The sequence below is a fragment of the Lepidothrix coronata genome, unplaced genomic scaffold, assembly GCF_001604755.1.
Source record: "Lepidothrix coronata isolate B3197 unplaced genomic scaffold, Lepidothrix_coronata-1.0 Scaffold194, whole genome shotgun sequence".
NCBI lineage: Eukaryota > Metazoa > Chordata > Aves > Passeriformes > Pipridae > Lepidothrix > Lepidothrix coronata.
The window spans coordinates 1,715,686-1,742,756 of record NW_016690374.1 but is presented as its reverse complement, the minus strand read 5'-3'; the positions used below and the strand labels follow the sequence as shown (position 1 = coordinate 1,742,756).

Sequence of the window (27,071 nt, the reverse complement as noted above, 5' to 3'; positions counted from 1 at the left end):
AGCACACCCTATACCTTTGACACTTGCATTTAATTTCCACTCATTCTACATAGATTTGTCTTTCTACTGGCTTTATGGTCACCGTCTGTCAGTTGCTTCCCTGGATACCTGCATTTATTTGCTATATATGTGGCTGTGTGAATGTGTAGAGATGCTTTTGTGTCACTAATGTGACTGCACATGCGCCTATTTCTGGGCATGGGTAATAATTCTGTGTCTCTATGGACCTTGGGGCGGTTAAGAATTGGGTAGTGGGAGGCTGTGTTTGTGTGTATTTTTAGAGGTTGAAGAAAAGAGGCTGGTAGTGGTCAGGCATATGTCTGCCAGAATTAAGACAAGGTAAACATATGTTAGTATTAGGATGGTGCTGGGGGCTCCTGGTGTAAATTCTTCTGGGGATCTGCTGTCCTCTAGCTCCAGGAGTCTCCTGCCTGTGAACATTCAGGTGGATGCCCGCTAAGCTTTTTATCTTCTGTCCTTCAGCTTTTCTCTTCTGGTCCCTAGCATGGTTTTCTACTTTGTCTCCAGTGTTTCTTCTGTATTACCCTGGATTTGGTTAAAGTGGGAGTGGGGATTGTGAGGAAGCACCATGTGCTTGGATCTAAAGGGGTCTCCAGTGAGTTCTGTGTGAGGTAGATCCCTTCTTAGGGACAAGGGAGCTAGAAAGCTCTTTGGTAAGCTCCTCTCTGTGAAGTGCACTGGCTGGGGTCTCTGTCACGCAGGCTATGTGCTTTTCTCATGAATGTGCCGTGGAATTGGGGTAGCATGGCTGATGGATGCATGAAGATCCACCTTGCCCTCCTGTCTATAATTTCCTGTGTGAGAATGTCTGCAGTGGGTAAACAAGACAAAATTAATAATGAAGAGGTAACCAATATACTTTGTTACTGGATTTTTTTTAATTTGTTGACGTGATGGCAAGTGTGTGGCAGCACAGATGCAAAATGTGAAATTTAGTTCCAATGGGTCGAAATCATGGGACCATTTTCTGTGTTATGTGTTCGTAGGTTGTCTGTTGATCCAGTGACTTCATTGCCTAATTGTCAGGCCATTCATGGACATGGTCCATTCCATCCAGTTGTGCTCATGAAAAGTATTGAGCACCTAACTGATGTGCTGATGAGCTGTTTGTGAAAAATTCTTTCTAGTGTGCTTTATGTCAAATTAATTGAGTTAGATCAGAATGGCATTTGCAATATTTGAAACGAGCTGGCTCCTCTCACGAGTATAGATTCCCAGCAGATTAGCAGAAGTAGTAACTTCTAGCAGGGAAACAAGCTAAGTAGAAGTTGGTGGTGTTTTCCACTGGTGCATGTAGATATAAAATAGAGCTGTCAGAAAATCTACCTCTAACACTGGGTCTTCTTATGCCTGCCATTTGGACTTGACTTAAAAATAAGCCAGTATTTTTGGAGTTTAAGGGTACTATTGCATATCCTTCTTCTGCTTCTAGGAGTCTGTAGGGCAGAGAAATAATAGAGGAAGCTTTGTGACACGGCCTCTCCTAACATTCCTCGCTCTTTTAATAGTGTTCTCACTTCTTTTCCTTGGACATCTTTAAAAGAGCTAGGCTTATGCATGCAATGATTTTTGAATTGATTTAGAGAAGTGTAAGGTGGAGGAGCAGAACAATATTTGTCTTTTTTGATTAATATATCTGTTCTTACTGAGTCGTCTAGAGTTAAAAAGAAGTTGAGTACTGAAATACTTTGTGTCCTTAATTATTTAGAACAATTTCACATTGGCGTAATAGCCTGTTTGATATTTTACAAACCTTCTAAAATCTATCCCTTCAGTTGCACATAATCAATTGTGTGAATTCTTTTTTGATGTTGGTAAGATACTTTACCCTTCTGTAGGAATACTGTTTTCCTATTCACAGTTTCTTGGTTGAAATTAAACCAAAGCTGTACACATAACTGAGTTGTGATTATTTAGCATGTGAGACTGGGAATTAGCCAAATATTTCATGGGATATATCATGGCGAGGCTTCGCGAACGAAGATTTGGGATCATGGGATATATAGTGTCTTCAAAATTATCAATTGAATTTGGAAATACTTTTCAAAATTTCCAATTTGTGCAAGTCAAAAAGAGACTTTTAAAATGGTGATTTCTGAGAAGAGTTTTCCCTCCTCCCGAATAACATTTCCAAAAGTTTAATTGTTCTGCTAGGGTACAGTGAAAGCTTGAAATTTGTCTTGCAAAGAACTATGTCTTGAAATATGTTGAAGCTAGGTTTTAGTAAGGGTGTTATTACCTTTTATCTATTTTTACCTTTTATTATAGGGATTAAATTCACATATTAAATTACTTATCTTGATTTTATTAGAGAGAACTAGCCTGAAAAGAGTGGTGTCATGATTTAGATGCTTTAAACAGCTATAACCCCTCAGTTTTCTATAATAGGCAGAGCCTGTAGAAGGCTTGGTACTTCAAGTAGATATAAAGCTCATCTGACAGCTCGGTAGCCCTTCATCTGAGGCCTTCTTTGAAATTGTTATCACAAGATGTCAAGAAGATCTGAGGACCGTTTTGCTTGGTTCCTGTGTTGGGAGATTTCTGTTCAGCAGTCTGTTAGAATGAAATGATACTAGTTAAAAAAGCAGGAAGTGTGTAAGCTTTGAGTTTGACATTTGGAAATCTCAGTTTATGGATTCTAGTCAGTATGCATTCAAAGCTGTGTAGTCTACCTTCCTCTTTTTCAGCTCAGGCTTTATAGACTCAGTAGTCAATTTTTTTTTTCCTTGAGTTCTGTGTTTTTGTTCAGCCCTGCTACTATTAGTTGTGAACTTTGCCAGTCAAAGCTGTTCACATTTTTTAATTACCACCTAACTGCTAGAACAGTTGCAAATATTATGTTTTTCTCAAAATCTCTACTTGACATCTCAGCATCTTTTTAAATCATTGAGCCAACTCATGGACTGAAACACATGCTATGTAATTACACATGTGTGTGTAATTAACAGCTCTCAAGTATAGATGCATACAGAGAAGTAAATTAGCACAATGAACTACTTTTTTAGTATCTGGGGTTCTTTTTACCTTGTAGGACAGCTCTAAAAAGTAAGTACACCAAGTGCTAGAGATTGGTGAATCTTGTGAGCTTCAGGACACTGAAGCTTCTGCCTCTCCTGTCTCAGTCAGGTTGTTGCAATATTGCTGCAGTTCTGGGTGTCCATATCTGCCCTGCAGTGAGGGTGAGTGTATCTTCCCAGTAGGTGTGCCTGGGTACACACATGTCCAGCCACAGCTGAACACAGACAGAGCAGTACCTTTATTGGCACACACACAGAGTGCTTGCACACAATAAATGTGGGCGGCAGGTGCTGTTCCTCTCTGTCTGATGAGGATTAACATCCACTAGTGAAATATGTACTCACAACTGGCATTAGTTACCCAGCCCCAGAGCTAACTCAGGCCCCAGTTTTCCCAGGTGCTGGCACTGGCACCCTCCAGCCTCTGAGGTTTGTGGTCCCATTCCGGTTACTGGCACTGGGCTCAAGTGCTGCTGTCCACTCATCCCACTTGAAGGTTGCTGGTGGTCTCTCATGCAGGCTTAGAACAGACAGTGTGCCCACAAAGAAAGTCAATGGAGAGAATGTAAGAGTAATTTTTTTTATTGTTATTACTGTTAATAAAATAAATGATATGTAAAGATATTTAGTAAGACTGTAGGGCAGGCTGTAGTGATGAGGTACAGGGCTCAGTCAGGGAAGTGTGTACTGACCAGCCAGCTGTCACCCAGACCAGCCCCTTTTTATCCCCTTTTGCGTCTATTTTCTCATGTGGGTTCCTCCCCAGTCCACCTTGATCCCTTCTTTTCCCTGTCTTTGATCCTTACCCTACACATCCCATAACAAGTCTTACACATTCCTACAGCCCCCTTAAAACACCCCTTACGAGGTTGTCCAGTGTCCTCAAATGCTTTCCCCCCCGCCCCGTTCCCTCTGAGCCTTGTGCACCTGCAGGAACTGATCCCTGCCATTCTGCAGTGCCTTCTGGTGAGGGGGCAGCCCCACTAGTGCCTTGGTAGAGTTCACCGAGGAACCCTGAGCTGACCCCTCTGCTCCAATGGTCCCAGGGAACACCTGAGTCAGGGTGCTGTAACTCTGTATGCAGTGATAATGTCAGTGAGGCACCTTCCCATCACTGTTCCACTGGTTCTTACGAAGTCTTTGAGTTCACAGCTGTTAATCTTTAATCACATAACCTAATACTAAACATATGCAAAAGACGCTAGCACCGCAGAGTCAAAATGGAGAACTGGAGTGGTAGAGGTATCTTTCTTATCTGGAGCTATTTCCTGAAGTGTTTGTTTACCAGGCCTTTACCCTGCAGGACACTTACCTGCTTTAGTGATGTCCAGTCTCATACAGCAACTGGAATACATTTCATCCTCATTGCTTCTAGAGATCTGAAAATATAGATGCGAAAAGAAAGCTAAGCTCTAATAAGGTGGAGATGAGAGACCTCCTGAGGTTCTCTTCACTCTAAATTGTTCTGTGATTTCATGATAATCTGAGCTTTAAATTGTGCTATTAGCCTGTGTTATTTAAGTATATTTTATTACTTGCTGAACAGCTTTTGGAAGAACAGTGGTTTGGCTTAGGTCAAACTAGTATAGATTGCCTGACTTGGATCAGGTCATACTGAACTGCTACATATTTACTATGTAAACACCAACTTAAAGAATGCTATTTAATTTCTCTGTTATGGTTAGATTGTAAGCACTGATCAAAATTATTTTTTTTCAGATAAATGCAAGTGAAATCCAAAGATTTTCAGATTTTCCATTGTCAAAAAAAACCCTAAAAGGTGAGTATGGAAGTTTTCTTTAGAAAATAATGTAAGTAAAAAAGAAAGTATTATTTATCTGCATCTGAATGTTTTTTTTTGCTTTAAATTAAGTTTTAGATAAGTGTTGCTATGTACAGCATTTTCTAAACAGAGGAATAGAGTCTTGGGCCATACAAAACTAAATGAAGTTTTTTTCTTTCTTTTTTTTTTTATTCCTCTTCCCCTCCCACATTCTCTCTTCTCTTCCCACACTGCACATACTAGGACTGCAGGAAGCTCAGTATCGTGTGGTAACAGAGATACAGAGGCAAACCATAGGTTTGGCTTTACAAGGTAAAGATGTACTCGGAGCTGCAAAGACTGGATCAGGCAAAACCTTGGCTTTTATTGTTCCAGTAAGTAATTTATATCCTTCCATTTGTATTCAAACCAAGTTATCCATGAAGTATTGACGTCAGACATTTTAGGTTAATAGATCCCGAGAGAAAAGTCACAATTCAGCTGATCTAAGTGTTCTAAGAAAGCCAAGATACCAATTTAATAAAGCTGCTTGAGGTTCTGAAAGAAGCGTGTTTTTGGCAATGGGAATATTCTGAGACTTAAAAGTTTCATTTTAGTCCTTACATGAGTAGACCCTGTGTGATTTAGCAAGTGCTTTGTTTTTCTCTCAGGAATGTTTCCTGGTGCAACTCTAGTTGTTCAATTCTGAAAACTAAGTATATGAAGTAGAATGGTGAATTTTCTTCAGTTCCTTAGAATTTTTTTTAGATGAGTGGTTTTCACTCCTTTAAAATGTAAGAATTTGGACCTTATATAGCAAACTTAACCTTAGTGATTGTGGACTTCCATTTCCTTGTCTTTTGTGAACTTTGATATCGCTTCTGGGAAAAACTGGATGAAAACCCTTGTCATGGATATATGTGTTTGACAGTTTTACTCAATACATCATGAAATGCATTTCATTTCTTTGTGCTGAAAATATAATTGAGACGTGTGCTAAAAGTGCACATATAAGTGGATACAAATCCCATCATAGTATTTTTATATGAAGGGAAAAATAAATGTTTTGATTATGGAGTTACTTTGTTTTAAACGTTACTTGCATTTTTCTAAGCATAAATTTCTTTGGAGCCTATTTTATCACTAACTATGAGAACAGTAGAAAATTCTTTGAATACTTGCTGTAGTTGAGAAGACTTATGCTTTATGCTGTTTTTTAAAAAAGTATTTTTTACTAGTGAAGAATAAAAAATATAGGAGGGTTCAAAAGATAGTCTTGTGAATTTGAGAAACAGAAGTGAGATTGCTCAGTTACTTTATCTAAGAGTAGAAGTACTTTGTTTTACAAACCTTATTTTAAAACAATTTTAGAGAAGAAGAGTGCTAAGAGAGGAGCTGAAGAGATGAAAAATGAAAAAAAAATTAACTGTACAAGGATGTGTAATAGCTTTCAGTATTCCAGAAGGCTTCAGATATTCATACTTGTAAAGTCTTTTGTTAGGATTAGCTGACTAAGACAGTGTTTCTGCAGTGTGAATTCCTAAGAGAAGGAATAATCCTTGTCTGAGCTGCAACTTTAATTGGAGTGCTCTCTGTAACATGGATAGTACTGCTTCAAACCTATAGCCAGAATTAAAGCTTCAATAACTAATGTTCTTGCAGTTGCTCATTCTGTTTCTGGTTCCCACAAAACCTTACGAGCAGGGAAATTTATCATGTTTTTCCACACTAATTTCAATCATCATGTAAATGATTAAGGCCTAATTTCCACAATTTAGCAGGGTAGGATTAATTGTGCAGTAAAGTATTTATGATTTACCACCCATTACTGTCTGTCATAGGTTGGTACTGGAGAACTTTGCTACTGCAAGTATCATTACCATTAGTTAAAATTTATATATAATCAACCTATGTGAAGTGGACACTGATGTTTCTTCATGTCATTGCTTTAGTTAACGTGGCTTTGTCTTTTTTTTAATGACACTTTTTGTTACAAACTTGTTGTTACATATTTTCCTTCTGAGATTTTTATAGTGTTAATATGTTAATTGTTTTCAGGCTTTGGAACTCCTGTATCGCCAACAGTGGACTTCCGCTGATGGACTGGGAGTCCTGATAATATCGCCGACCCGGGAACTGGCATATCAAACCTTCAAGGTTCTGCGTAAAGTGGGAAAGAATCATGAGTTCTCAGCTGGTCTTGTCATTGGAGGAAAGGTGTGTCCTCTCTTGGAGTTTGCTGTATGGAAGCATAATTGAGTGGTATATTAAGTACTAGTTTAGGAAGGAAACCCTGGGATCAAAAACTCAGGGAAGAGAGCAGTTAATGGGAATATATCAGCGACCCACTTGTTTTCCTATGTGTACTCTGTCTTTTGAAGCTTTTGCATATTTACAATCTTCCAAGGTTCCATGACTGAATGGACCTTCCTGCCAAGCCTTCCAGGACTGTCTTGTTAATTTAGATTATTCTGAAATAACGTTTTGCTTAGGCCGCAAGTGTGAGCGTGCTGAAGAAATGACGATTTATCTGTGGAAAGAGGAGAGGCTGCTCCTTAACTGTTCTTTCTAAAAATTATCAGTAGGTTAAGCTGACTTGACCATGTCTGGTACTGGGCTTCTAGTTTGAACAACTTGAGCTAAGCTGGTTTAACTCCTTTTCAGGATCTGAAAGAAGAGTCTGAAAGAATACACCACATAAATATGCTAATTTGCACTCCAGGACGGCTTCTACAACACATGGATGAAACTTCATATTTCTATGCATCTGATCTGCAAATGTTGAGTAAGTTTTTCAAGTACTTGCAAGTATTTGGGAATATTTAGTAACAGTTCATAACTGTATGAAGCACTTTCTTGGGTAAAAAGTTTATCCTTGTCATGGTATATACATGAAATGGCTTTTAAGCTCACACATGTCCAAATTAAATTAGAAAACAGCAGAGCCACTTTCTTCTTTGTACTTTCTCTGAAGCTGTTGCTGAGCATGCTTTCCTTAGGGTGATAAGGACAAGTAGGTGAGTTAGTAAGGCACTCAAGCACAAATGTAGTGTCTCATATAATCCTTTATATCTTTATATCCTTTATATAGCCAGACTTTCCTTTCTGGCTATAGCTCTTGTGTTTTTCTTGACATGATCGTTAACTATCTATAATGAATATTCATTGCAGTGTGTGTATTTTGGACCAGTTCTAGAAAACATTTTTCTTTGTATTTTAAGACAGATTTCTACTCCTTTTTAATATTTCGTTAGCATTGTTAACACTGTTCATTTACATCCTTCCAACCTGAACAAAAATTTTCAGCATAATGAAAAAGCTTGCCTGCCACTAAGAACTGCATAATCATTAGCATAGCTTCAGGAATGTAGAAGCAATTAAGAAGCTAATGAAGCTGATAAAATGTAAAATTATGCTTGCTACACTTAGTACAATTCATGGCAGACAAAAATTGCATTAAACATAGGCTCTTTTCTTAAGGCTTTGTCTCTGTGCTACTCGGTTTATATCCTGTATTTCAATGGTAAATTTAACTTAGGAGAGGTTGTTTTGCTCTGTCATGAATAGTACAGCACGGTTTTATGTTCCATGCTTTTATTTCAGCAATAGGAAAGGGAGTCTGTTTACCAATTGCTGAGCTGTTTACTTGAGATGCTGAACTTTTTGCTTCAGTGTGTGAAACTGAGGGCTGTAGTGCATAGATTATGGGAAATGCTATGATTTCTGTTGCAGGTTGTTTTAAAAACATTTTATGAAATACACAAATATCTAAAGAGAATCCTGTTATATACAGGAATTAAGTTAATCTCTGCAGTTTAAGTACAGATGGAATTTTGTACTATATAGATTTAATGTAGGGTTTTTTTTAAGTAATTAAATCTAAAACCAGATTTTCTCAACTTTATCCCTCAATCAAGTTCTCGATGAAGCTGATAGAATTCTAGACATGGGGTTTGCTGATACAATGAATGCAATCATAGAAAATCTACCTAAGAAACGCCAGACCTTGCTTTTTTCTGCAACACAAACAAAATCAGTGAAGGATCTTGCACGTCTGAGTCTGAAAGATCCAGAATATGTTTGGGTTCATGAGAAGGCCAAATTCAGGTATGTTGGGCTATTTTTTTTTCTGAGGGGTTAAGCAGATAGTGGTTCTACTTAACTGCTTCTCTGACTGTCAGTTTCCTGAATCAGAAGGGTTTTTTTGCATCCTCCTCCTTTCTGCAGTGTCTGCTGTGTGTTTTCCCTGAAAGCAAGAAGTTTCCAGATAAGAGGGGACTAGTTCTGACTGAATCATTACAGGGAGGCTGAACCTGTGCTTGTCTCCTGTCTCCTCAGGCAGCTTCTCAAACTGGACATTTTTTTCCTTGCGAGGAAGCGCCAGAGTGGATTATAGCCTGAATGGAGTAGTGTCCTAGCAGCACTCAGTTCTGAATTGCTCCTTTTTTGTTGTTTGGCTTCCTTGCCTCCTGCATGTGCATACTTGCTATGCACAACCACCACGTCTGTTGCACAAACACAGTTTGTCTGTGTGCTGTTTATAAATCTGGCTTTCCAAGGAAATGCAGTGCTAGTGGGAAAATGCAGAATGGCAGCAGTCCTGTTTGTGTGTTCAGTATTAGGTGCCCAGAAGAAAGCATGTGGTGGTAGTGCATGTGTAGTAAGTCTTGTGGCTTCCTGACGTGCTGCATGTTCTGTGCATGTTTAAGACTCTGCCCTTTGCACGCAAAATAAATTTGTCATGCCTTACAGTTTGGAGCAGGATGGGAGGCCCTTGCTAGGAATGAAGTATGTGGTCTGCCAGGCTAAGAGAATTTAATGTATCACTAAATGAAAAAATATACATGTTGCTTTTTGGCACGTTATTTTCTTTTGAAATTGAAATGAAGCATGTTATTTATTTTGCATTTCTGTGGGCTTGATCATCTGGGTGTCAAATTGCTTATGAACACGGATGATTATTTTTCTGCTCTTCTATGAAATATGCATATATTTCCATATATAAAATACAGGGGAAAGGTGAAGCATTGTGATAAAAATGGCTTTTCCAAGAGCAAACAAGAAATCATCCGGAAAATGCACAGCAGAACCACATTGAATCTTGAGGGAGTTTTAACTATTTGATTTGATTATCTCTGTATTGTACTGCAAATACTTTCAGCAGTACTGTCAAAGGCATCTGAAATAATCATGATTTCTAGAAAAAAGTCTGTGAATAATATCTTCTTAGCAGAAGAGGATATATAAGCCTAATGTGTATTCTTCATTTTGAGGGCTGACTCTACATCTGTTTCACAGATCTCACATATTTTGTGAAGTCTGTTTTTAAGTACATTTAATTTTTTTAAATATTTGGGAGAATGCACTTAGGTAACAAACTGAAACAGAAAAAAGGAAAGTATTAATGTGTTTTAGAATTTACTGCCTTAGTAGTAAAAGGTTACTGCCTTATGAAAGCAATTTCCTGTGAAAGACGTAAAAAGTGAAAAGTGCTATGGCATAATTGAACTTGAATAGCAGAATAAAAACTGGAGGAGTCTCTTGTAATTTCATCCTCCCAAGTGACCACCTTTAGAAAAGTAATTTTGAATACCTTTGGTGTGTTTAGAATGAAGCAGAGGGACTGTAAGAGGTGAGCATTTAGATGTGTTTCAAGGGCAAATTTACCAAAGAAGTTTTTGTTGTTTTATTAAGAGCAGAAATGTGAGATAAGGTGACAATTCAGAGCTTTAGAAAGTTACCTTGCGTGTCAGGGTAATCAGTAGAAGTACATCAGTGCTTTTTTTTTGTGCATGATTAGACTCTGCTTTGACATTGCTTTAAGCACAAATGATGCTTTAATAGGACTAATAGAAAAAATTGCATGTAAGTCAAGGCAATTTGAATGTCGCTGCTTAGACATGGAAAGAGTTTGCCTTGCTAGTAGTAAATGAATTTAGAAGTAATGTCAAAAGTCGTCTGTGCCTCCTCACTGGCTTTTAGTAAGGAAATTGATTCATCTTTCAAGAGTTGCTTTCAAGTGGAGCTGCTAAGACGTGTTCCTCAAAGTGGGGGAACTTTCCAGACTGACTCCTTTTCTTTTCTCCTCTTTTCTGAGTATCTATAAGACACTCTTGACTTAAAAGAAAGGTCAAGCATCTCCGTAGATGTATCGAAATACACTTTTTTGGTGTGGTTTTGTTTTTCTTTTTTTTAGTACCCCAGCAACTTTGGATCAGAATTACGTTGTCTGTGAACTTCAGCAAAAAGTAAACATGTTATACTCTTTCCTGAGAACTCATTTGAAAAAGAAGAGCATTGTGTTTTTTGCAAGCTGTAAAGAGGTATGGCTTTTTCTTCCCTCTCCCCCCATAGCATTTTAAAGCAAATAAAATGAAGATATTAATGTAGATTTCAAGGCACCAGAGAGGTGAGATTCTGGACTAGTTTGCAATAGGAAATTGGAGGAACAAAACAACACCTACTGCTGTAGACGTGTCATGCAGGGCCTGGCTTCTGGATATTTGGCGACCCAGGCTCAATGGAAAAAGGTTCTGGAGACTCAGCCATTTTTATATTCTGCTGTTAAAAACTAATGCTAAAATTATTGTCAGTTGGTCAGTTGGTTTTGTCTCATGACACGTTTTGTAGTTAGCTTACACAGTATTTCAGGAGGTGTACCTGGTTTCTTTACAAGCTTTTAAGCCTGCCTATTTGAGGAATTATAATTGTGAAATAGTACAGCAATAGGTTTTTCTTACATAGGAAGTAATCCTTCAAATCCTTGTATAAATATCCCGGGACCATTCTGTTGAAGCTACTTGTATGTGTTTATGTGGCGCAGATATTTGTAACTACTGCATGTATCAAGTATTTTACAACATACAATAGTATAGTAAATATTCATTGCCGTTCTTCCACTTGTGTAAGAGGTTACAATATTTTTGTTGTTCTGCAGTTGACTGGTGAGGAGAGTGCAGCAGTAGGCTTAGTTGTACGGAAGTTCTCTGAGCTGCAGCTGTTCCTGCAATAGACACAGTTTCTGTAACTATTTTATTAAAATAATATTACATAGCGGCCTGCTCTAAAATGGTGTTGCATCATAGGTACTGTATGTAAGAGTAAACAGGCTGATTTTGTAAGAGAAGCTGTTGAAGCTTGAAATAATAAACTGAGACTGTAGACTGCTTTGAGTTGCAGTATAGAACACAACACCCCTCCAGTATTGCCTCAAAGCAGTGCTTCTGGTGGGCTTTGGTCCCTTGCCTACAGCCTAACTAGTCACGTCCCAAGTCATTCTTGCTGTTAGCTACTCTGGTTTCTTTTAGGAAATGTCATAAAAAGGCATGCCAATGCATGCCTTCCGCAGCTGGTTTCTTCTTTTATCTTCTTTAGTACCTGAGTGTGTTGACAAAGTCTCAAAATAGCATCTCTTGTCAATGATGTGGAGAAAAGTTTATTTATTTTGGTGTACTAAGTCAGTTGCTGTGTACTGTATATGATCTTTACAAGTTTAACATTGCATGGTAATTTCCCCCCTCTCCCGATTTGTTGGGTAGGTCCAATATCTGTTCAGAGTTTTCTGTAAGCTTCAGCCTGGTCTTCCTGTACTGGCACTCCATGGCAAGCAGCAGCAGATGAAGAGAATGGAAGTCTACACTTGCTTTGTTCGGAAAAAGGCAGCAGTACTTTTCGCTACAGATATTGCAGCTCGTGGTCTGGGTATGTACCCACAGAAGCGGTTATTCACAAAGTGATCACCTAACCCTGTTGAGGCTTTATCAGACTTTATACTCTGAAGACCAACTCGATTTGTGAAAAATGAAGCTGTAGTCTGATTAGGAGCTCACTAGGGTAACTCAAAAAAAGAGAGATGCTTCTTAGAGTTCTGCTGTTTCTTTACTGAAGAGGCCCGCTTAATCTGTGCTTAATCTTTCTTTTTGTCCCAGAAAAACTTTTGTTGTATGAAAATGGTGATGTATTTGCTTACTGCATGCCATAAGGTGAGATTTTAGCAGTTTTAAATATTACTGATACGCCTATATCCTGTGGGTTATTCCAAAGGATATGAAAAATTACTAACCTACCAGCATGTGGAAAGAACTTTTAATGTCTGAAATATGAATGGCTTTATATATGTGTTGTGTAAAGAGATAAAAAAATAGATGGGGGTAAAAGCAAGTATATTTATAGGATCTATTTTGAGCCAAGAGTTTCTTACGTTTGGGCATTACCTGCTGCATTATGATTTACTTCTTTGGACTTCTTTTTTCTTTTCTTTTTTTTTTTCTTAGTACTTGGAGGCATTTAGGTATGACACAAGACTTTTCAGGAGTTCACCTATTGTTTCAGATAGCAAACTCTGTTGTCCAAAAATGTGAGGTTTTGTCATTATGCTACAAAAGGAAGGAAGGTGCTCTAAAAGATGAAGGCAGAAATGAAAACTTTATCAAAACTTCTATACTGCTGAAATGTCACCAGTGAGGATCTAATTTGCATGTGGTTGGTTGGTTTTAGAGCATGGGTATAATAAATGTGGAATACAGCATAGCTACAGACTTGGTCAGGAAGTAACTCAAACTTAGTCCCAGGCAAAGCATGCTGCTGCTTTGTGAAGTACAACAGTTAGAAAATGCTTATTAATAATATCATTCACAGTCAGTGTTGACTTCTTTGTCAGTCTTGGTCACACCCCTGCCTTGCCCCCCTGCATCTTTGAGAGGGACTGTGGTATTTCTGTATGTGACAGATGAAGTGCTGTCTCACCACAGCTGACTTCAAATCCCAGTGGTGTAGGATATTAATAGTGTGAGTGAAAAGTGGGTCAGATATTGTTATTTAGTTATTACATATAGTGGTGTTTTATCATCTGTGTGACCCAAAGCATGTCTGTTCTTGTCAAGTGTGAAATGACGTTCCATTCATTGCACTGTCATAATTTAGGAAATGAAGACACAATTAATTTTAACTTTTTTTGTTGAAGAGAATGATTGTTTATGTATGCTAATACATGCAGTTAATTTTATTTTTATTTCAGAGGTTGAACCCAATGACTGTAAATGAGTCCAAATGATGGTTCTTAGAGGAATTAATGCTTCAAAATAATGTGTTGCTCTTGAATAGGAGGTTTTTCAGTACACTGAGCTTAAATATTGACGTATTTTTTTCTTTACACAGATTTTCCAGCAGTGAACTGGGTCATTCAGTTTGATTGTCCAGAAGATGCAAACACATACATCCACAGAGTGGGAAGAACAGCCAGGTTTGTTTTCACTTTTCATTAGTATTTTAATGTTTAAAACTAGATCACTGTAGGGAGAGATAGTTGGCTAAAGATTCACTCAAAAAAAATCAAGATATAAATTGGAAACAAAGAAAAAGGCTTTTATCACTAAAAGCCCCATTTGATTAGTTAAGAACAATGATTTAACTTAATGATTTCTTAGCTTCAGAGACTTGCTACAGCAGACAAAAACCGTCCCTGGTTGTTTCATCTGACCAGGGAAGATTAATAGTGAGGAAACGGAAAACCTTTTGTACTTGACAGGATTACCTCAAAGGCTGAGTTGAGCATATTTGTGAGTGGAAAAGCTTGTTTTACCACTGACATTTATAGTTAAATAAGGTTTTAGACTGTGGACCTAATTTCTTAGTGTCATTGAAGACTCTTCAAAAGAATGGAAATATTTCTTCCTTATTTTAATTTGGGGAGCAAGGAATCAAATAATGTTAATTACAGGTTAAATTTTTAATTTTCTAAGTCTTTTGTAGAATTACATTCTTAGGCATAGCTTTAGTTTAAATATTTGTGACTAACTCTTTTTGATGGAAGGGAGTTACCCAGCTACACTGTTGGAAACCAGGTCCTTGATCTCTGAAGTAGATTTTTAACAGAAACAAGAGCTGTCACTGCATATAATTCAGTAAATCAAAAACTTTAAGCAATTATCTGAAAGATGAAATGCAAGACCTGGCATTATATCTTGTTTATTATTTAATTTGTTTGTAGTAGGGTTTGCAATATTGGCGGTTGTCAAACCTAATGACAGAGCAGTTGCTTAGAGTAGGACTTCAACATTATAGAAATTTGAGATCTGTGTTCATGGATCAGAAGGCTATAAATTTTGGTGACCATACCAGCTCTCTTTCAAAATGTGGAAGTTCTGTGTTTCATTGTACTTGGTAACATTTCTGCCCCATTCTGTCATGTGCTTTCCATTTTCTGATCTACCTGCTATAGTAGAAGGGAACGATAAGTTTTTAAATGCTTTTGAAAAAAAACCTATCAATGAACAAAACCAGTGAATGTTACATATAATTAAATAAACCAACTACCTGTTTTGCTAAACTAAAATTTAAATGTAATCTTATGCACACCAATTGAGAGAAAAGCCTTAGTTAAAATTCTGTGGTGTTTTTTATTTCTTCTTCTTCTTTTTTTTTTTTTTAATCCCGCGTGGTTTCCACAGAAGGCTTGTAATTTTGTGTTTATGGCATATTGTCATCATATGAAAGAAAACAATATATTTGGCACTGTTTAATTGCCAGCTTCTAGGAGACTTGAGCTCTTCCTGAGCCGTGTTGCTGAGTTAAAACACCTCTTGAGTTGTAATCCTCAGGCCTTTTCCCAATTCTCATTAGGAGCTGAGAAGAGCGATTGTAAGTAGTTTAGCTCAGGGAAACAGCTCTGAAGAGCTACAAAGACAACTATCTCCCCTTTTTCATTACGCTTTTATTCAAGTGTCACTCTGAGGAGGATGTTAGCATGACAACCTTAAGGGCCTATCTTCAGTGACCTCTTAAATACAATCCTCTATGATTGCTCAAGGAACAGATTTAGACAGAAAATTGGGGCAGAGATTCTGTCTCATGGGCCCGGGGCTGTGCTGGATGCCTCACTGGGCTGTAGTTTTACATTTCCTTTTACGTGGATTTTTCAGTAGGCAGACCTTACAGAAATTGGGAGTGCATCAAAGCAAGTTGTTTGAGCTGGCAGGAGGGTGACTGATAGTGAAACAAATTCCTTTTATAGGAAGAGCTTCATGAGTGTTTTCTGTTTCTTAATCTGATACAAACATCAAGGCAGGTTCTACCTATACTGGGTATTAATTTTGAAGAAACATACAGACTTTTTCCATCTTTAAGGTAAAGTAGTCCTGGAAAGAGGAAAGAAATTCGTTCAGGAAACTTAATGGCATGAAATAAATCTTCGAAAATAAAACAAGGCAGATGTCTAATAATTTTGAGTGGATACTGTACACTAAGTAAATATGCTAATGAAATTTGAGTGTTGAGTAGGAAGCTTCACTTGTTTTCAATAGCTGCAGTTAGTATGAGAAGCTTATTTCTTCTAGAAACTTGATAAAAATGAACTGAACTGCAGTTTAGTAGTCCTTGTTAATGAGGTTAGAGATCATTGCAATTTTTCATGGGTTATGACAGTGTATAATTGCATGGAATGAAAACTAAATTAAATATCTCAGCTAAATTAGAGGCTGTGTTAAACTGTAATTAAAACTGAGATGCCACATACTGTTTACTTTTGAAATAAAATTATTTTGTGATACAAAGGTAAATATGAAAGTCAGGAGAGAAACTGTGTTGGGGATGGGGCTGAAAAACCTTTGACTAACAATCATGGATATGTTTCCAGATCTGTTTTACAGTTTTGCAAAGCTTGATCTAAGATGAAAGATAATGGTTTATTTTTAAGTGGATCAGACCACTGTGTTCCCTAAGTAGCATTTCACTTGTATTTTGTCCTGTTGAAGAACATAAATTGCAACTCCTGCATTTTTGATTTATCTTAAAGTAAGATCAGGAAAATCTGGGTGTTGTCCAGTAATGCTTTTACTTTGTAGTAGAGTTGACATATATTGAGTGATGTTTAGTTGTTTGGTTTTTTTTCCTGTAAAGTTGAAATGTATGCTAGAATTGGAGTGGTTGGAAGCTGTTTCTTCCAACTGCTTTTAAAGTATTTTAAAGTCTTTACTGGTTCAGTAAGATTCTAAAATACTGACAATATCATTGGCAGTGCCATAAATATTTCTGACTATATTTTTACCACGCATTCTCTTTGAAAAGTCTATGATTTAAAATACTAGATCAAAATGTTTTCCTGTTGGTTTTAGTTTCAGAAATTCTAAACAAAAGCTGCTTTTAGCAATAGCCTGCAAAACTAATTTCTTCCATTTCTTAATTTCTATTAATGCTTTCTATTCTGTAACCTATGAAGCCTGTAGTTGAAGGTATTCTTTGGTCAATTTTGTGAAACAAAGTTACAGTGCCACTAGGGGACAGCAGAAGATAATAATTTTTGAAGCACATTGATGCTCACTTTTTTCCCCAACTGTTTTTTCAATCATAATTCTCTGGCATGAGGAAAACATATAGGGATATATTTCTTTCAGACATGATTGCACTGATGAGACAAGACACCAAAAAGTCTATTTTGTCTTTTTATTCATGTGTATATATCTTCTACTTTGGATGTACCTAATCCTGGTACGTATCAGTAATTAATTTCTTTTTTTTGTAGCATTGTGTTCCTCCCTCCGCTTAATTTTTAATTTTTTTTTTCCTTCAGAGGTGAGTATTAAAAACTGTTACTTGAGTTGAGTGATTTTTCTGTCAGGAATCTTTTTTAAATACACCGTCAGTGGAATGTTAAACAGAATAAATCTCTTTGCTCTGTAATTTTTATCTGTAGTGTGTCCAGAGCTATATATAAGATTTAGGTCTGACTGGCTCAGACTTCTGATGGAATTTAATCCAGGCTAGTTGGTTAGGTTTCTTAGGTGCTTAAACTGATTTAGGAAAGTAATTGTAGTTTTATTGTTGTCGTTAAACATAGTGTGCATACAGGCATGCAAGTTCTGTCTAGCTCTGCTATGCTTTTTTTCCTTTTAGTAAATTATGCTCTGAAAACAAATGGAATAATAGAAGTCCGTCTTCCCAAAGCAGTATACTCTGTTACCTGCCATCTTTGTACTGGCTGGTATGATGATTACTGGCTGGTATGATGATTAGAGCCAAAGAGGTATGAATAAAGGCTTATAAGATCTATGGGTTTTTTGATGCCTTGGGAGTACTAGAGAATACACGCACATGTCAAATTATGGGAAGGTTAAAGGAGCAGGTAGGTCATGGAATGATCATATTCTGTCATGAAGTATAATGCTTTGAAGCTCATTAGTGCTCACTGGGGCTCTACTTAAGTAATTGCACAATATATGTGTGGAAGTGAGACTAATAAACCTTTAGAGTAATGTGTCAATAAAGCATTTAAAAGTGTGAGTGACTTAATAATACCTTTTTCAATGGTGGAAGCTTGATTTTTTTTTTTTTTTTTTTTTNCCAAGATGACAACTCTTTATTTGACTGTATTTCTTTTTTTTTTTTTAATTTTAAGACCCACTGAAGCACTTTTACCGTTGTTTCTTTAAAAATAAATGCAGTATTAAGCATCTCATATTATATTGCAGTCAAGTCATCATCCTAACTCAAGTTAAGTAAAAATAGCTGGTAGTGGAGGTCACAAGAAATTGTCGACACCACATTTAACTTGCAATTCACATTATTAAATTCTCTAAAATTAAACACTGTATCCTAGCTACATTCTTTACAGTGGCCTGTGACGCTGCAGTTATACTGACTGGCACTGTGTTATCTGTTAGAATTCTTTTAATAGTGGAATAGTATGAATGTTCCTTTACACTGAACAATTAAGTGACTAAAGTTATTACCTGCTTACATGAAGCTGCAATATCGTAGGCTGTGATAAAAAATTAATAAGCACATATATTTTAACTCAGTAGAGTGGACACAGCTGCAGTGGAAAACAGATTGCTTCCAGTCTAGGCTGGAGGATCCAACAACCTCCCAAGACCTTTTTGAATTCAATTTATTCTAAGACTAGCATGACAAGATAGGTGAGCAACTGCCATTATTTCTTGTGACTAGCAAACAGGGACACTGACCCAGTATGACTGAATGAAGGGGATGGTCGTTTTGTGGTACAAATAAAACCCAGTTGGTTCTCGGAACTTGGCAATAGGTATAAGTGGGCTACTGTCTGGACAGCAGAAGGAAAAGGATATTAAGTGATCAGAGGAGAAGAAAAAACAAACTATGAAGCAATCTCTGACTTAATAGCAGTATTTACTGATAATTTTTTGGGGATATTGAACTAAGGTTTACGCAATGGAGAAACAGAAGTGAACAAACCATTAGAAGTGACCTAAAGCAAAACTAGAAACTGAAGCCAATTCGCGTTTTGTTGTTTGTTTTAAATACTCTGTGGGACGTCAGACTGTCCACAACCCATGGGAAAGAGCTCTTCTCCCTGGCTGAATCGAGGACCCAGCACTGAATGTGGGCTGTCAGCTGTGTTTGCTCAGCTGTGAACAGCAAACACACTTTCTGGTCTCTTTGTTGGTCTGCTTTGGTAGGACTTGCTATAGATGGTACAGCACTGTTTCAGTTCACAGTGCACACAGATATCTTGTTAAAGGTTAGTTGTTTTAAGAAAAATATCTATTACAAAAAGAGGTAATTGATCCTGTAGATGGGATAGAAATTCCAATATGCACTTATTTTTTGTGCTCATTTTTAATTTAAAAAATAGAATAACACATTACTATAATGTGAAAGAAACATGGCAGTGTAGAAGGTATGATAAACGGTAGATAAAACTTTTCTTGCTCCTTGGCTTGGAAAAATAATGTTTTCTTGGTTTGAAGCTTAGATTTCACCAGTCCTCCTCATGTCAGAAGGCCCAGAAGGTAATATAATTGGAAACAAAGTTTTGTCTGAATTGAGCCTGCTATGGGAGACCTAAAATGTGCTTTTTTTAAGAAATATGTTTAGAAATGCTAGCTTACCTAGTCAGATTTAATAGTTGAATTTTAAAACAAAATATGAATTATTGTATTTCTGTGGAAGGGCTCAGAGGTAGATAGGGATATTAGTTTCTCTTTGTTGAAGGAGAGTGTGTGGGTGAACAAATTTATTTGTATGTATATCAGATTGAAATAGATCTACTCAGAATAAAACTGTCCATTTTGATATGTTTTGGATATATTTTTATAGATGTTTTATATTGTTCCTTTACATTAAGGGAGTACAATACAAATGCCTGCATCAATGAAATGTTTCCTTCACTACTGTAGTTACCTTATTAAAAAAATGAAATTAATTTAAAAATTAAATATAAATTACATGCTAGAAATAATAGACTTGACTCAAACTTTTTTTTCTAATCCATCATATATTAGACATGATTGCTAGGTTATTAGCTAACAATTCACTGCCATGTTTTTTCAGTCTTTGCAGAGGTAAATTTTTGCTCTAGAAGCCAGAGTCTGTGCTGCTTTTTGTATTTGTGCTGGTTTAAAGGTAAACCAGCAGGGGAAATGAACTCAACTCAAAAGAGAGATTATTAAGTCAGAATAACAGTTTAATAAAATAATACAGTAAGTACGATTATACAGACAAACAATTGGTTTTAACCCACAGAACCCAAATATATAACCCAGCACCCTGGGGCATGAACAGAGTGGTGTTCTTTGGGCCCTCTGAGTCCAAAGGAAAAGGAGAGGGGAAAACCTGTTGGTGAGAGTGCTGTTGCAGTCTGTTCAAGAGTGGTGGTTGCAGTCTGGTTGAAACGTGGTGGTTGCAGTCCAGTCAAGAGTGGTGGTCTGCAGTCTGGTTGAGAGCGGTGACCTGCAGTCTTCCTCTGGATCCCACGAGTGGTAAAAAAAGTTCCAAGACTCCAAGATTATATATTCTCCAGTTCAGGCAGGAATGCTCAGTACTTTCCTCAGGGTGGGGAGTTTCACAAAGGGTGTGAGGAACAGGGAGGCACCCTTCTATCTACAGGCCTCTTAACACCTACTTTGTAGCCTGAGGAGTCAGACTGCTCTGGGCAGAGGGTGTAAATGGTCTATTGAAAACAGTTTCTGGGAAGTGGCATGGAAGGCTATAGAATACATAGTTTTGGGTTACACCCATCCAGTGATGAACTGGTCTCAGCTGTCCTAACTAGGACAGTATTTTGCTCATCAATTTTTCCACATGATGGAATTGTCTTATTCTGGATTCTTTATGGAAACTAAAATGATATGCAAAGTCTGAAAGAACATTATTGTTGCAAAGTCAAGTGGTCCAGAATATTTTTGTTTGGAGAAGAGTATGAATGGTGTGTAGTGAACAAATGATCGTGTTTTATGGTGAATAACTTGGCTTTACAGTCAACGTAACTATTAAATAGTTTGATATTAATTGCTTGGCAACCATGTATGATGAACAAAGGGTCCATTGGAAGAAGAGAGAAAATACATAATTAGAGTGTATTACAATGCACATTGGTTTTCATGCTATTCCAAATGCTTAACTTACTGACCTTAATGTTTTAAGGATAGCAGTCTCTTGCTTGCTTTGGTAAATCTCCAGTTTTGATTTGGGTGAGAAAGAGACAGTTGAGAAGTTGATCTGGCTTCCTTGGTGCCCAATTTCCTTTCTCTGAAGGGATCTACTGTGGCGAGTTTCTGCAATGCTAAAGTATCTGAAGGTAGCTCATTGGCTTAGAATGCAAGACTTTTTGGGAATGAGCTTTGATTTGAGCTTACAAGTTTTGCAGGGATACCTTACTTCCTTCTGTGTCTTTTGACAGATGAGATGACAGCATATGTTGATGCTATCCATACTGTCCCAGTTAGGCTAAAATTAGATCTTTAATCAAGTCAATTTAGTAAAGTCCCATTTAAGTTACAGATTAAAAAACCCCCCAAAATACCTTTTTTTTTTGAGTATAGTGGTAGATGTGTGACCTTTAAAGTATAAAAAATTTTATACTTACAGTTTCCTGCATGTTTGTGTGTGGCAAATATCTTCAGAAACATTATCACTTCATTTATATTGTGTTTCTTGTAATGGCAAGTATTCCAATTCAGGAAACTGTTATGTAAGTACCTTTATCTTTGCAACCCTCCTCCCCCAAATTTTATGATTATCTCATCATCTCACTTTTCTCCTTTGCCAGTTTTTAAAATAGATTATTTTTTCTTGCCAAACAAAGCAGAAATACTGACTTTAACTCTCTTGAAATTTGGCATCAATTTATGTCTTGTGAAATACAGATGTTAGGGAAACATGTTGTAATACATCTGTTCAAGACAACCTGTATAACATTTCCTGTAAGGTCTGTATACCCCTGCAGGTTATCCTTACGGTTCCCCCTCCATGGCTTTTTTCTTACTGGATGTCTGCCTTAGAGCAGAACGCTGGTGCCTGATGACCATCAATCAGTTGGTTCCCATTCCTGTTTTATTCTGGTATCACTGCAACTTGTATGTCACTGACAGCTAAAATGTGGTGCATTTGACTGATCTGTACATTACAATGGTCATGGCAAGGATGTAGAATTACTCCGAATGTAGCTAGAACAAGCTCAACTGTAGCTGCATGGCAAGGGGAAATTGATTAATAACCACAGTATATTTTTATCTATTATTTATCTATTTTATCTATTTCCTTTGGGATAATGGTAATATTGCTTGCTTTAATAGTATTGCAGGGGTATATGCAGCTGTTGACTGGATCTGATCAAGGGTGGATTAAGGTAGGTTAGATTAGGCAGCAGTTGAGTGTCTATTTGGCTTGTATGAAAAACATTTTTTTCTCATCCTGTCTTGACTGGATTGTTGCCATGATACTTCTTCATGCTTGATACCAGCTGTCAGCTCACTGGTTTTTAGCAGAAGTTTAAGATAGATTCTGTCATGGTGAGTAAACTGTCCTCTTGATTTTGGTGCTTTATTTGATTTTTTTGATATGAAACGAAACTATTTGGCAACACTTTCTGTTTCTTTGCTATGGAAATGGTGTTCTCAACATTTTTAAACTATTTTTCTCGACTTCTAATTAGCCAGTACTACATTGTCCTAAATAGTTTATCCCACTTCCTTCTTGTCCTGCCTTTGGTGCTTGCCCTTGATTGTAAGCATCTTTCTTTTTCTCATCTGCAGTCAGTGTAAATATAATATTCCTACCCTTTACTTTATAGTGCTGAGCTTCCTCGCTTGTAAGTAAAGACTGAGTTGCAGAAAAGTTACTTGCCTTTTTCGTAAGTACTGAAGCCAGAAGATGCTAGAAAATAAGACAGATATGAACTAGAAGTATGTGAATTTTTTTTCCCCCAAAGACTTTCTTCAAGTAAGATGCAATTTTCCATAGAACTGGAATTAATTGTGTCATGTATCCTAGAGACTCTTAAAATCACAATGCAAAGATGAGTCCCTGCTCTAGTTTCTTGGTCACCTTGAGGAGATGACAAGATAAGTAATATTATCAATTACTAAACAGTCCAAGAAAGTTTGATTACTTTGAGGTTTTTAATTTGCTTTTCTTCAACAGAGTCGAAGTGCATACTTAGTGAATAATAAATCACCAGAGTGAATTAGCATTTTAGGACAGATGTTTGGTTTTGGTCATAATGGTGATAATTTTAGCTTGAAGGATGCAGTTGGCAAGAATGGAGGGAACTTCTCCTAATGTCTACTCATCTGCAGAAGGAGTAGTCCTGCTGAAAAATTACAGTAGCTGAGATTAATTTTTCGCTGCTTTATTATCTATAAAGTTTAAAGGTTTTATCTCCACTGAAAATAATTACGGAAATGTTTTTTTGTTTGCTTTAGTGGAGAATTTTATTCCTGTAGGATATTGAGGAATGTTCTTTTCTTCTATGTTTTAGACATTGTGATGAAAAGAAATTTTGAGCAGATCTAAGTTTTTGTCATTATTTATGCCAGTTTTTAGTAGCTTGTGCTTTCCTAAGCTTGCCAAAATAGAAGCTCGGAGTATGAAAGACACTGAGAGAGCATTTTCGAAAACTTAAATTTTGCACCACAGCCTCCCTTTTCAAGATTATCTTTAATACCATAGTTTTCTGATTAGCACATTACGAGGTTGTTCTTTTCTTTTTTGAGAAATAAGATAATACTCTGCTGAACTACAACTGCTTTTTTATAGGCTGCATTTTGCTTTCCTTACCTAAATGTCCATTGGGGATAATGAACAGATACAAACCTTCCCAGATGGTACTTAAGTTTGTTTTGCTTTTAGCTTTACTAATTCTGTAATGTATTAATTTTCATTTTTAGTTCTGAAGAACAGTGTTATTATTAAACTGTCTGTTTTAAATCACACACTTAGGATAAAAATGGGCAAAGACTGTTCCTTCAAATACATTAAACTATTGGCATTTAAAAGAGAATGTTTCCAAAATATCTAAGGAAAAGGATTTCACAGCATCAATAGTTACCAGATGTCTTTCAGTCCCTTGGAATTTCTGAAGGCATAGCTCTGAGAAATTTTTCTATGTTGGTTTGGTTTTTTTTTCCTTTCTTTCTTGGTAGGTGTTTGAAAACCTCTGTCATGTTTTTGTCTGTTTTCATGTGATTGTTTCTTTACTTAGCTACCTTACTATTTTGTCTGTGTAAAGGCTTTGCAAGTTTTAATGTAAGCATCGAAATAGTTGTTGTCCATAGATACCAGATATAATGCTTGTTTTCTTTTTGCGAATTATCTATGAGATGTGCCTTTAAGATTTGTACTTTCTGAAAAGACAACTGACTTAGCATATAATGAGTTTAGCAGTAGTAACACAAGACAACCTTTTAAGGTTCAGAATGAAGGTTTATGTGATCCTGCATCCTGTTTTCAGAGTGCCCTTGTGGATGCTGCAGGAAAGCTATAAAAGCAAAACAAATGTAGAATGATATTTCCTGTATGTATCATTCCAGAGTTCGGGTCTGTGGTTTGTAGAGAGGATATCTGTGCACTCTGACCCTTGATGAATATTTCTTCTGTGATTTGTATGACACTGGCCCTTCACAGTGTGTTCCACACTGAATCAAAGAGATATGATAACAAAACAATTTAAGAATGCCAAGTCAGAAACTCCAGGATAAGAAATGCCACAAGCAACAAAACTACACAAATCACTTCATGTGTTTGACTAACTTCAAGGAATCTGAACAAATCATCCTTCTTAGAGGTTTACATAGTACAGTCAAGACTTTTCTTCTTGACAAATGGTGAAGATTGTTGGGAGACTAAACAGACATTCTTTCCAGATATCAGATCATTCACAAAACTTTTGGTGGAATCCTTTCCTTTCGTATCGTCTGCTTTGAGGAGAAGAGCAGAACTGTGTGTTATTCTGTACTCTAAAGCAATGAGACTGGTATTGGCTGTAGTATTATCTCTATGTTCCTGTCTTGTAGATAAAAGAGAATATTTTCATCCTTCTTTCTAACAGTGCTTTGAGAGCTAAGATTCTTTAGATGAATAATTAGCTCTCTTAGTATTATGATCATCAGTTTTTACAATGAAATGCGAAGTTGTCTAAGGTTCAGTGGCTTTCCAGGATTTCATTTCTTGTTCTGGTAGTGGCTGTGTCTGACACGCACCCACCTTGTGGATATATCAGGTGAAATTTGGTTGGTTTGAAATATATAGAGCTTTCTTAAAAGGTGTACTTGGTCTGTGTAAGCAAGTCATTCCCAACCAACCGACATACTATTATATAAAGAGCTTAAACATTCACAGGTTATTTGGTCAGCAGTGACTTACATCCTCTTGTGCTGTTGGAAAAGATAATGAATTGCCTTAAACCAAGCATATGTGTTGCTTTAGAACCCTTTTTTTAGAAAGATTTTACGCGCTGATATTTCTGCATTAGGAACATTTTAGGTCTGCTGATGAAATGGATCAAGTCAGTACAGTTTTTGTATGGTACCAAAGTACTGTTACCAATCCATGTATAACCAGCAAATTTACATGATATTGGTATGTGACAGAGACTCTCCTCTGGTATCAGTTTTATTTCCTTGTAAAATTGCAAAATCTAGAATGTAAGGGTTAAAATTCCGTGATGAAAACATCTACTAAACATTTGTAAATTATCTTTAAAAGTCAGTTTCCAAACCCATCATGTACAGAGAGAACACTGGGGGGAAAAAAATTCCAGGCATGCAAGAGCATTTTGTTGTGATTTTTCAAATTCATCAAATGAAAGCAGAAAGCTGTAATAAAAGCTGTCAGACTGTTTTAACTGCAGATTTTGTTGCTGCTTGCATTGCTTACTGTGCTGTGACAGATAGTTTTTATAGTTTTCAAACAATTCTGTGGTACTCTTTTTGCCAACTGTTTATGCTTGGAGAAATGCGAGCTCCCTATATTCCACCTGAAATGCTTTTTGTCAGTTAACGGTATGATTCTTGTTTGGTGCACCTGAGAACATCCTTCTGTGCTCTCAGGCCTCTTTAGAAAAGGGAGTTTAAAGCTGCTCTACGTGGTAACTTACCAATCTTGTTTTACTTTGTCCTACATATTGCTCTCATCTGTCAGATTCTGTCCAATTTTGGCATATTTCTGAAATTTAGTTGGATTTTTTTTTCTTAATGAAGGACTTTGTGTAATGTTGTCCTATCAATCTGTACTCTTATAATAAATGAACATAAATATGTAAATATAAATGAAAAAATAGTGTATGTGTTACAGTGGATATAGACTTTGATAATGCATGCAAGCTCATCATTACTGCTTCTTCAGTAGAACTTATAACTGTTGTGTTGTTTGTTTACTAATGCTATTGGGTACTTTTTTCTAAGTCACTAAATTTGCCAAAAGAAGGAACTGAAATTTTCTTACACAAGAAGAAAGTGAACAAGAAGATACTTTGAGAATAAAGTAGCAGAATTTTTATGTCTTTGCCAACCATGTATCTTGAGTAATTACCAGCTCATTTACATTTGATACAGCTGTTAAGTGCACTGAAGAATGAATTCTAGATACGTTCTTGTTCTTATCTGATCAGTCTGATTGTATCTTTTCTTTTGCACCTGGAAACTGCTTCTGTAAATGAAAGAGCTCCTGTTCCTGTGCTTTTCTTTCAGTGATGCCTCTGTGACCTCTTAGAAGAGTAACTTTTATTGAACATGCAAAGAGGAGTTGTTCTTTTCCCTTCTTTGACTTGCAGTATATGAAAAGGAGAATCAGTTTTTATCAATGTTAAGCCTTGCCTGTTAATAAAGGGTGGATGCAAGTAGCTGGATCTTCTAGTGCAGTAAGCTTTGGATCTTCTAGTGAGTAAGCCGTTTGGTTGCCACTAATATTTCAAATTGAGGAAAGAAAAGATCACTGATCTAAATCCATGTCGTAGCCCCAGATGTTTAGGACTCTAGGAGTAGTTTTGAAATGAGCTCAAGTGGAGATAATGCCAAGTCCCT

General features: G+C 36.8%; 1 protein-coding gene across 1 annotated transcript in view; it reads left to right on the top strand.

Annotated features, from left to right (window-relative positions):
- Positions 1 to 27,071, top strand: part of DDX10 (DEAD-box helicase 10) — a 161,258-nt gene that overhangs the window by 3,107 nt on the left and 131,080 nt on the right. The window contains exons 2-9 of the mRNA XM_017831672.1: positions 4,758 to 4,818; positions 5,065 to 5,195; positions 6,859 to 7,017; positions 7,465 to 7,585; positions 8,718 to 8,907; positions 10,997 to 11,123; positions 12,339 to 12,501; positions 13,957 to 14,041. Of these exons, the coding sequence (XP_017687161.1) occupies positions 4,758 to 4,818; positions 5,065 to 5,195; positions 6,859 to 7,017; positions 7,465 to 7,585; positions 8,718 to 8,907; positions 10,997 to 11,123; positions 12,339 to 12,501; positions 13,957 to 14,041 (1,037 nt within the window). The remainder of the gene's footprint in view (positions 1 to 4,757; positions 4,819 to 5,064; positions 5,196 to 6,858; positions 7,018 to 7,464; positions 7,586 to 8,717; positions 8,908 to 10,996; positions 11,124 to 12,338; positions 12,502 to 13,956; positions 14,042 to 27,071) is intronic.